This window comes from Juglans microcarpa x Juglans regia, chromosome 1S (assembly GCF_004785595.1).
Source record: "Juglans microcarpa x Juglans regia isolate MS1-56 chromosome 1S, Jm3101_v1.0, whole genome shotgun sequence".
Lineage (NCBI taxonomy): Eukaryota > Viridiplantae > Streptophyta > Magnoliopsida > Fagales > Juglandaceae > Juglans > Juglans microcarpa x Juglans regia.
Window position 1 is genome coordinate 24,896,609 of NC_054595.1, and position 11,846 is coordinate 24,908,454.

The window sequence follows — 11,846 nt, forward strand, 5'->3', positions numbered from 1 at the left end:
GTCTGATATTTATAAATGGTAAGGGATATTACCAAACTACGTCGTTTGGGAATTAACCACCTTAAGGAAGTAAAACAACGTCGTTTTCAGACACGTTACATAACCAAAAGAGAAGGAAAGAGAGCATTTTTCATTTATAAAAGGCCTTGGGAAATTTCGCTTCGATTCAATCAAAGCGTTGTGAGAGAGTGAGCGATATCAAACTATCACAATGCCTTCACTTTCTTCTTCTTCTTCACTCTAATCCCAATTTCGATTGATGTTTTTGCCCCCACTCTTTTCCGTTATTTGCTTCCCTGTCCCATGCCATCCTGACAGCTTCTTCGTCGTTGATTTTTATTGTTTGCCGAGACTTGGACTTGGTCAAGGCTCTGGAGGTCCCTATCTCTCCAATTTTCTTGGAAGGGCTTTGAGTTGGAGCTGGGGCTCGGTCTGATCGTGTATTTTGGGAATTATGGAACCTCGCGTTGGGAACAAGTTTCGGCTCGGCCGGAAGATCGGTAGCGGATCGTTCGGAGAGATCTATCTCGGTCTGTAAATTTAATTTCTGTTTTTTTTTTGGGTACCATTAATTTTTTTTTGTGTAATTTCTTAATTTTGTAAAACTGGTTTCAGGTACTAATATTCAGACGAATGAGGAGGTTGCGATTAAGCTTGTGAGTATTTTGTTTTCTTTTTTACTTTTTAGCCTTGGACTACGTTTGATTCTGTTCGTGGAGTTTTATAATTCTGTACTCCTCTCGATCAATTTGTTTCTAATTCATAGAATTAATTTTTTTTTAGGTTTCTTTGTTTGCTTGTAGATTTCTGAAGGTTAATGCTGATAACTTAACTATTTTTTGAGTCTCGTTTCGTGGGTTTTCATGCTGTTGAATCTTATTGGTTATTTCGAGCCAATGTTTCTGTGGGTTTAGTTAGTTTAACACCTAAACATTTTATATTCCTATATGAGTGGTTACTGAAACTCCTTTTATTTTTAACTCAGGAAAATATCAAGACAAAGCATCCCCAGTTGCTTTATGAATCGAAGTTGTATAAAATACTACAGGGAGGAAGTAATAACCTTTATCGCTGTCCTTTTTTCCCCTTGAAAAATCTGAAATTATGATGGTACTCATCCATCTGAATTGTACATCGGTTGGAAATTCTTTCCTATTTTGGCAGCTGGAATTCCAAATGTGAGATGGTTTGGCGTTGAAGGAGACTATAATGTTCTCGTTCTGGATTTACTGGGACCAAGTCTTGAAGATTTATTCAACTTTTGCAGTAGGAAATTGTCCCTTAAGAGTGTTCTTATGCTAGCAGATCAGATGGTAGAGTTTTTCCTATCGCATGCATGTTCTTCTAGAATTTCACCTGCATTACAGTTTTGGTTATCCATGGCAACCTAATCTTGATATTCCTGTCAGATAAATCGAGTGGAGTTTGTTCATTCCAAATCATTTCTGCATCGGGATATTAAGCCTGACAACTTTCTTATGGGTTTAGGGAGGCGCGCAAATCAGGTTTACTGCTGAGCCCTCTCCTTTCTTCAATTATCAATTTATGCTTTCATGTTAAATAATGATGCATTACCTGATATCTACTATCATATAGGTCTACATCATTGACTTTGGTCTTGCTAAGAAGTACAGAGACACTTCAACTCATCAACATATCCCTTATAGGTTAGTTGGTTTGCACTACGACCTTAGTTGCTTCACCTGTAATGTTGTTTATTTTATTTTTCCGGTTGTCCTTTTTCTGCGTTTCTTTTGTATGATTTCCAACTCTCATCCAAAAATGCCTTGTAGTATATTCACCATCTTTATATCAATTGACGTGCTCATAAACTCTGCAGAGAAAATAAGAATTTGACAGGAACTGCAAGATATGCAAGCATGAATACTCACCTTGGCATCGGTATACATTTTAATTGCATTTTCTTGCAGTTTTGTTCCTGATAAATATGTGTTGATCTTTATAGCTAGCTTCTACCCCCCTGCTTTTTCTGAGCCTTATGGTTCTGACCATTGACTCTGTTTGCTTTTGTGTTTCATAGAACAGAGCCGCAGGGATGATTTAGAATCACTTGGATATGTTCTTATATACTTCTTAAGGGGAAGGTAAAGATTTCTGAGTGCCAATGTTATCTTATATTCTTGTTTCATTTTGTTGGCTGTTTTGTTATGACCGTCTTCTTTATAGTCTTCCTTGGCAGGGACTGAAAGCAGGAACTAAGAAGCAAAAGTATGAGAAGATCAGCGAGAAGAAAGTATCTACTTCTACTGAGGTATAGTCACGCCATAGGATATTTTTAGAATTTATGATGTTTTTGTGTATGTAATTTATGTGTAATTGACTGGAAAGGTTGTTGTTTCTTTTTTAGGCCTTGTGTCGCAGTTATCCCACAGAATTTGCTTCATACTTCCATTACTGCCGGTCCCTACGGTTTGATGATAAGCCAGATTATGCTTATCTCAAAAGACTATTCCGTGACCTTTTCATACGTGAAGGTTTGGACTTTCTGTCTTCTATGGTGTCTTAGATATTTCACCTGTTCAAATTATATGACAATAATACTCCCAATTTTGCTGTTGACTCTACAAATTGTCTCAAATAAAATTTTTCTATGGCTGAAGGCTTCCAGTTTGATTATGTGTTTGATTGGACTATTTTGAAATATCAACAATCGCAAATGGCCACTCCACCTACCCGTGCTCTTGTGAGTGACCCTCCTCAATGGCCTTTGGTTTTTTGCACATACACAAAGAAGTAGTATGTTTTTATCTCTTTTTCATTTGTCATCTCACAGGGTCCTGGTGCTGGACCCAGCTCTGGCATGCCACCTACTGCCACAATTACTGATAAACAATCAGGTAAATCTTGTGTTTCTTCCTCCCACCTCCCTTTCTGATGGATTGTGCTCATTTAGCAATCCACTGTATTTCTCAATCTTATTGGTTTCGCATATGCTTCCTTTAGTTGCAATATACTGGCTATTCCATGGATATTATAGCTTCTCACATTGGTTATTCATTGAAACAATTATTTCTTCAATCTCCCCCCCCCCCCCCCCCCCCCCCCCCCCCCCCCCCCCCCCTCTCTCATGAATCCTCAAGGAATGTGAGGAATAATGGTAAAAAAACTCCTCGAGAAATATCATTCAAGATGGCTGAATGATCTTATGAGTGCATAACATGTTTTTATTTATTTAGTTAAGCACTGAAAACCCCAATAGTAGTAAGGTAAGATTACAAAGAACCCTTGAAAGGTAACTAAATGTTCAAAAATAAGCAAAAGAACCTTAGCTTCCATAAATCTACAACTGTGTTTGAATTGGCATTCAAACAGTGCTTCCAGTGGCACAATCTGGCTGTCTATTGTCCTAACGGTGTTTCCCTTGATGCATTCTATTTTACAACTGATCAGATCAAATACCGCTCAATTGGTCCTCTTACAGGCCCCAATCTGAGCCTTGTTTCTCTTAAACTAGTCCATAAAAGCTTGTGCAGCTTGTTCTACATCACTTCAGTCCTTTGAGTGAGTTCAAACAGATGCACTTAAATTTTTCTTAAGTGAACCTTTTTTGGTGGCCTATATATACCTTCAAATTTTATTTCTGTATTTTAAGTATCTTTTCATGCTATCTACTTGAGTTGAGATATTTCATATGCTAAATTAACGCTGTTGTAAGTAGGGAAGAAGGTAGGCTGACTGGTTGGTCTTCTGTAGATCCCACCCGTAGGAGACACTCTGGACCAGTTGTAAATGCCGGAAGCCTCTCTAAACAGAAAAGTCCAATTGCAAATGATCCAACTGCAGCTAAAGATGCTCTGGTATGTACTCTCTGACTGAAGCTAGATTTGGAGGAGTTTTTCTGCCTCCGTGCATGTGCTTACAGTTGGCCGGTATGAGGGTTTAGGTTCACTATTGCAGAAACTTACATTTCATCCCATTACTCATTAAGGCCTTGTAAACCTGTAACATCCTGTTCCCGTAGGATAGAGATGTTACTAACATTCATAACATAATGCCCGGTAAAGAGATTCATATCCTAAAATACCTCATTTATTGAAATGAATCAAAACTATTAAAACTGAATTGAACATGATTGTTTCGAACACTGAACGTAATGTAAAAGAACATACTTAAACTAATCCTATGAATGACATAAAAGAAATCTAATTCTTGTGTGAATATCACTTATTCCTTCCTAAGTCTTTATACTAGATTTATTCCTGGCCATCTAGCTCTGCGTCATCATAGACACCATCTGTGAGAATTGAACATGGAAGAAAACAAGAAGACAAACAAAAATGAGTCGAATACTCAGTAAGTAGCACATCATACCGTGAAATATAATTTGGCCTAGCATGGACTTAAGTTCTGAAGACTCTTTACAACAACATATTTACAGCATCACAAATTCACAATCATACAAGTAACATAACTTTCTGAAAACTTTGCATATATACACATATCGTCACAAATTCGCATGTTATATATATATATATATATATATTTTCATCATTAACATGAACGGAAACATACATAATCATGACAAATATATAACGTGAATGCATAATAACTTGTTTATCTTGTTTTAACATGGAGTGAAACACGCTTGGGTCTGTGTTTCACTTAACTGAAAATAACATGGAGTGAAACACGCTTGGGTCTGTGTTTCACTTAACTGAATCATGGAGTGAAACACGCTTGGGTCCGTGTTTCACTTAATTTGTGGTTAATCACGCTTGAGCCCGTGGCACTGTATTAAAACTTCTTATCTTTCTTAATGCATGAGAATTCATTAGGCTTCATGAACTTTCTTAACATGGCATAGCATAACATGGCATTTTCTTGTACATGACATAGCATAACATGATCTGAACATTATATGACATTCCATAGCATACATGATCTAAGTACTACATGAACATGGCATTCATGATCTAAGTACTACATGAACATGACATACATGATCTAAGTACTACATGAACATGGCATTCATAATCTAAGTATTACATGAACATCGCATATATAATCTAAGTATTACATGAACATGGCTTGCATAATCTAGCTATTCTATTTCATGGCATATTTGACTTGGATTACTACATGAACATCTCATGGCTTTCATATAATTCTAGTAACATTCAATCAATCAAAACTTACATGAACATGGCATTCATGATCTAAGTACTACATGAACATGACATACATGATCTAAGTACTACATGAACATGGCATTCATAATCTAAGTATTACATGAACATGGCTATTCCATTACATGGCATACTTGACTTGAATTACCACATGAGCATCTCATGGCTTTCATATGATTTTAGTAACATTCAATCAATCGAATAACAAATTCATTCATTCAAGCATAATCTCATATTTCATCAAAGATCGTGAAAGAAATCTAACATTGACTTGCCTCTTAGCGTAGCATAGTTAACCATTATAAGCACATCATATTTTCATACATAATAATAATATTCACAGTATGCATGCATTTATATGATCATACTATTTACCTCTTAGCGTTTCTTCCTGATTTCCAACTTGTAGCGCGTTACCTATATGAGGTACTAGATGTTACTAGTTTCCTAGAAAAGTGTATCGTAATACTCTACGTATAATAGAATTTAACTAAAATAATAGGCACCATAGTATACTTTAAGAATATACTTTAAAACCCCTTAATACTTTTATAAAAATTGTATCTTTGGGTTCATAATTATTCAAGTAGATAAAGCCCATGTAAAAGTAATGTTTTTATGAAAATATAATCAGCCCAATAAAATCACTAAAGCAGTATAATAAGATTAAGCCCAATTTAAATACAAGACCAATTAAAGTAAGTCTCAGCACTCTATTTGTCTTAGGAATACACTGGCCGTATGGGCTTAGGCCCAAGGGCCCGTAATGAATCAAAGGATTCTTCAGAAAACAAAGCACACGGGATGGCCGTGCGATAGCAAGGGACTCACTGAGAGAAGGATCAGCTGCGACGATGGCTCTGGGTGGCTGGGAGTGACCGGCGACGCGGCTGGTGTCTCTAGGCAGCGGTGCGACACAAGAGAAAAAAAGGGGTGAGAGAGTTAGAGAGAGGTTCTGTCCAGCCGATAGGCACTAGGGAGGAAAATGGTAGCCGACGGCAATGGGCTTATCGGAAGGGAGTGGGCTCGATGGGGTTGGGCTGGTCGGCGATTTCTGTGGTGGTGTGGGAGGTGGTCCGACAAGGTGGCTGTTGGTTGACGGTGGCTGGGAACAAATGCAGGGGCTGTTTTTTATTCTTGGTGGGGAGAAAAAAAAGACCAAGAGGGCTTATGGGTTACGCACGTCGTGGAGGAAGGAGAGCTTACCGTCGGCGTGCTCTGTGGTAGTTTCCGGCGAGGTGGCTGACTTGGTATGAAGAGTAGTGCTAGGGTGGCTGTTGGGAAGTGGTTTTCTCTGTCTGCCGAGGCTGCTATGGTGGCTAGTGTGTGAAATTTTCATGGTTTTTGCTAAGGGTCTCGTGGGTTTTATAGATGAGGGGTAGGAAGCTATCGTGAGTGATCGAGGAGGGGTTTGAGTTTGACTAAACTTTGGAAAACTACTCCCACAAGTAAAGGAACACTTGAGAGGATATTAGAGTTTTGAAGTGTTTGAGTTAGGGATAATTTCAAATCAGGAAACTCCCAGACCAAACAGAAAGATAAAAGAGGCGTATAGTAGAGAAATTCTATTCAAAACAAATTACTATCCCCACCATATCTAATAAAATAATAACAATAAAGATAATAATAATAATAATAATAATAATAATAACAATAATAATAATAAAATCACACTTTTGGGGTCGGGGTGTTACAAAACCATTTCAGATGCCTCTAGCCCGTGAGATGGATGGGTTTTTCTAGGATTTTGACTGGTGTAATTTTGTGACTGATTATCTAGGATAAACGATGATGTTTAAGACAAAGGTTATTTAGGCTGGTTAAGTGGGTAAACTTTTTTTGTGATAAATTGATTCTTTTAATGCGGAGTAGACTCCTTCTAAAAGAAAATTATAGACAGTGGTTGGTGGCTGCTACCAAGTACATCTGAGGGATGCAAAAGACTTCAATCAACAGTTATAGAAAATCAAAGAGGACGACATCTTAAAGAAGTATAAGAAAAAGTAGTTTCCACCCTGCCTCTACGGCTCTACCTACCATTTGAACAAAGCTTGCTGAAAAGTTCCTTCAGGCACCTACTTATCAAAAAAGTTCCTTCAGGAACCTACTTATCAAAAAAGTTCCTTCAGGCACCATAATACTTCACCCTCTTCTTTGTTTTGGCTATTGCATTCCAACAAAGTGCACCACTACCAACACAAACAATCTCTGTTTATTGGCTGCAGAGTTGCCCCTCCTGCCAAACTCCATGAAATTTGAGAAGAGTCTTGAGGACTGATTACGAACAACCCACTAAACCTCAAATAATGAGATTTTTTAACCTTCACATCAAGTAAGCTACTGGAAGATGAGATCTGCAACCAATTATTTTTAAAATTTTTGGGAAGGATTAAGGGGAGGTATTCTAACGTAAGCTTCTATATGTTTTATTAAAACATCTGATGAAAGGTTCATTTTCTCGAGTAATCATGTGCCAAGAGTATGTATCTTGAGAGCAGTCATTTCCTGCAAAAATGCTCAAGGTTGGCACCACTACAAGATTTGCTTTTCTGGTTCCTACTTTGGTGGGACCAACATTTGGTGAGAGTTTGTGTTTTCGTATTTCACTCAGTTGCGATCTAAACCAGTAAAAAAAAAAAAATCAATCTTTTAAAATTGGTGTCTAATGGAATACTTTATGAAGTTTTCACCCTTCACGCTTGTAAATGTGTATCCTCTCTCGTTCATCAAGAATTTGTTTTTGATGATTTGGAACCTCACAAAGACAAGGCCCTTCAGAACTGCCAGAACCGTGTATTAGGATGTTTGAAGTGTCCTAATGTAGAATTGAACCTAGGACGTTTCAGTCTGCAGTTCATCAAGAATAATTGATTTTTTTGAACCCTTGAGTATGCTTAATATGTTTACTGTGTCATGGCATACCATTAGTACTAATGACTGCAAGCCTCTTTGGATCATCATAATGAATTGTGTTTTCTTTTGCATTAATTAAGTTGCAGTTTGGTTCTGCTTTTTTACTTTTGTCCTTGCACTTGGTACTTGGGTTCATGCAGTTACCAAGTTCTAATTTTTTACGGTCAAGTGGATCGTCACGGCGAGCTGCTGCCTCTAGCAATCGCGATGCAGCAATTATTAGCAGTGAAGCTGATCTTTCTCACCCCAACACCAAAAATGTAAGCCCAGGAGCTCTTCGTAAAATTTCTAGTGGGCAAAGAAGTTCTCCTGTTGTATCATCAGAGCACCGTACACCTTCTGTTAGAAATGCCTCAACCATAAAGAACCTCGAGACCACTCTCAGGGGTATCGAGAGCCTGCATTTTAACAATGACGAGAGGGCCCAGTTTTAGCAGTGCCAGTTCTCAATTCCTTTCCCATAGAATGAACCAGGTTGAGGGGACGGTCTCGGACGATCACCCTTGCTCTCATGCGAGGGAGGGAAAAAAAAAGGGAGACAAAAGAGAACTTTCTGCATTATTCTTTCTTAACTTTCTGTTGTTGTCTCTGTTTTTTTTTTTTTTTTTTTTTTTTTGGTTTTCCATCGTTTTTTCTTTTATTTGGCTGTAGTTCTCCTCAAGCCAAATACGAACCTCTAAATGCAAAAAAGCTGATGTCTTTTTGTGTGTAAATAATTGTAGACAGTAACGTTTAAGATTATGAATCACAGGCAACGCTTTGGTGTTGTTCCATCTTTTGTAGCATCTTCCAGATTTAGTGCCCATTTCACCTGAAAAATGGACGTATTAAAATGGAAACACAAAACTTGCCATCATGATAAGAAGTTCCGAATATTGCCTCTGCTGCTCCGAGATATAATGCCACTTCAAATCAATTTTCACTTTTCAGGAACATTAAGTATGCAGCATCCAACTCTATGCAGCATTGCATACCAATAAAACCAAGCTATTTTGAGTTTCTTGAGCATCATATGCATACACAAAACTATACACAGTCACACGCGCATCTGAATCTGAGAACACCCGACCTCGAATTTTAAAGTAGTTGGTAGTTCCGACCTGATGCTTTGAGGTCACATGATATGTTTTTTGTTTTTCAATCAAGTTGAAGTAGGGAATATGTTAATAATTTATAAGGGATGATACCATTTTTCGTCGTCTGTCAGTATTTATAATGTTGCAACAATCAAGATAATTTTTTTATCTGCAGTCATTTTTGTATATTCTTTACACATTTCACTAATGTGATTAGTTGCATCACTTTTTTTTTAATATAAAATAATTGTTTTTGTCAATCACATCAGTGAAGTGTACAAAAAATATACAAAAATAACTGTATGTAACATAACTCTTTTTTTTTTATGGTTAATATGATAGATATAGCAATATTTATCGTATCGATAACGTTACGCGAGTGTTGTGATTGTGATGCTATCAAAGGAAGTAGGAGAGGTTTTCTTCGCATCAATTTTTTTTTTTAAATTGTTGTTGTTTATTGAGGCTCCATTAACGTTAATGATCATTTCACGTTGAACTTTGACAGAACCTTATGTCTTATGTTGGAATAGTACCGATAAACAGCTTTTAACACCCGATTTCTTTTTCCCCAGTGGGAAAACATTCCCATGATGTCAAATTCGATCCTGACAACTGAAAACGTTTAGTCAAAAGAAGCAGTGGAACCTCCAAGAAAAATTCCTTTGTTCCGCCGTCTCCTGTCTTTTTTTATCCTTCATCTTTCAAAGATTTCTAAACCATTTCCCTTTCTTCCCTCTGTATCCTTCCTCGAATCTAGAAATCATGAGCTTTTTTATAAGAGATGTTGGTCGTTGTGCTTCTGAATGAAGTTGCAGAGTTCGTACGAACCTTTATCTGAACCTTTTGTTATTGCTATATATCATAAATGATCCAGCGGGGAAAACCATAGTGAAGTACCTCCTGATTTTACTTCATTCATAATGAAAGATAATCAAATTTTGAAGTACTTGGCTTCAATACCAATCCAATTTTGTGAATCAGAATCAGTCTGGGGAAGATGTTGACATTTGTAGCAGTTCAATAAACAGGGAGAGAGAACATCCTAAAAGGATCCAGAAAGAAAATCTTCTCAATTCTTTTGATCTTTGATGAAGTACAACAAAAGGGTTGATTATCTTATACGTAGAGCAAAATTCAATCCAATTCAGTGCCCAGTGCTCAAGTTACCAAAACATGCAGCCCAGAACCGATTGAAGAAGAATTTACAGGTTTCCCCAGATAAATTATGCAGAAATCCATGGCCAAACAGAGTTCAGTTCGAAAGTAACAATCGACGATTGCCCACATCCAGATTGAAGTCAGATCATAGTATGGAAACTGTGATGCCTAAAAATCAAATCTTTTTGTTCGTCTTTATGATATTGACTTGAGAATTTCAAGAAAAGCAAAGAATTTTTAGAGTTAGCCTCTTAGAACCCAAAGAAAAACAAGACAAGACTCACACACACATGTAGTTTTATGGTACTGCTATAAATAGTTATAGAGGACTATAGTCCTATGAGATTTAAGATTTTTCAGACACATAATACAACTTCAAATCCGTAACAGAATTTGTTGACCACAAACCAAAATAAAACCTTAAAATTTCCCAAAAAAAAAAATAATGAAGAAACATATACCCATCTGTCACCACCATCCATCCACCACTTGGGTGTATGATTTCTTGATCCACCTAAAGCTCTTCCTCAGAGACCCTTTCATCTTGCCCTCCACAGAATAGACCTTGTATCCAGCAACCCTCTTCTTCCTCTGCAATTCGGGGTCACCGAAGCTCCAGCTTTTAGAAATAGACCCAAGACTGCTTTTCTCTTTCTTGATCTTCACTTCCTTTGCTATCTCGTTCGGCTGTGCAGATGAACCAGCATAACTAACACTGAAAGACCTTAGATCTTGCATGCTAGTTGGGGCAGCCCGGCCACCGTAGTAGCTCTCCAGCTGCATCCTCCCATCCCTGCATGACTTGGATCTGAAGTCCTCCATAGGGAACAGGCAAACAGATGTTGAAAGGTTCAAGGAGCAATACTGAGACTTGATAGACAATGGAGGAGGAGGAGAGGAGAGAATAACAAAGAGAAACTCCTTGGAGGATTTGGTTTTCTTTGCGGTGTTTTAATAATTATTATTTAATTCTTTATTTATTTTCTATTTAGTAACTCGGAATAGTTTAAGATTCGTTTTTAATGATACACTGTTACAATTATAATTACGTCATTTTATTATAAACATTTTAATATAAAATTAATTTAATTTTAGTTATAAAAAATTATAAAATGATCAACGTTAAATTATCTGACGTAGCTTTCTACTTTTTCTTGAATGGACTTTTTGGTTTTGGCTTCACACGGTGGGGTAATTGCATGCGGCTGCTGCTAGCAAAGTTTGACTGATTGGGCAGGCTTACACGAGTGAAATGGATAACTTTGACTATTCAAAACGAATGAAAAAATAAATACTATCTATATTTTATAAAAATAAATATATAAATTAATATAATTTCATATGATATGTTAAATATATTTTATAGTAAAAATAATTTTATAATTTAATATATAATATTTAACTTTTAATTTAATTTTATAAAATTATTTTGTGAATAAAATATTTTTTTAAAAAAAAAAATAGTGAGTAGAGTGTGACGGTGCTAAATCTTTAATCTTGATAAGGAATATGATTCACTCCTAATTAATGAAAATAATTGGATAGATGG

The 11,846-nt window shown here is 36.7% G+C and overlaps 2 protein-coding genes across 3 annotated transcripts; one reads left to right on the plus strand and one right to left on the minus strand.

The window, feature by feature from the left end:
• Positions 1 to 128: 128 nt before the first annotated feature.
• LOC121247824 (casein kinase 1-like protein 1) lies at positions 129 to 8,833 on the plus strand. Of its 2 annotated transcripts, XM_041146274.1 has the most exons (14): positions 129 to 530; positions 616 to 656; positions 986 to 1,055; positions 1,165 to 1,313; positions 1,410 to 1,505; positions 1,597 to 1,667; positions 1,841 to 1,902; positions 2,042 to 2,105; positions 2,188 to 2,272; positions 2,369 to 2,495; positions 2,622 to 2,704; positions 2,795 to 2,858; positions 3,715 to 3,818; positions 8,201 to 8,833. In XM_041146274.1, exons 1-14 carry the CDS (start codon positions 455 to 457, stop codon positions 8,492 to 8,494), a joined length of 1,386 nt encoding a protein of 461 aa, XP_041002208.1. In that variant the 5' UTR covers positions 129 to 454; the 3' UTR covers positions 8,495 to 8,833. The 2 variants fall into 2 exon arrangements, with proteins under 2 accessions (XP_041002208.1, XP_041002209.1); XM_041146275.1 differs by lacking the exon at positions 8,201 to 8,833 and having other exon boundaries at positions 3,680 to 3,802.
• A 1,747-nt stretch (positions 8,834 to 10,580) lies between these two features.
• On the minus strand, positions 10,581 to 11,255 carry LOC121247826. Its single transcript, XM_041146276.1, has one exon. The coding sequence runs from the start codon at positions 11,117 to 11,119 to the stop codon at positions 10,766 to 10,768; it is 354 nt and encodes a 117-aa protein (XP_041002210.1). The 5' UTR covers positions 11,120 to 11,255; the 3' UTR covers positions 10,581 to 10,765.
• Positions 11,256 to 11,846: the final 591 nt, after the last annotated feature.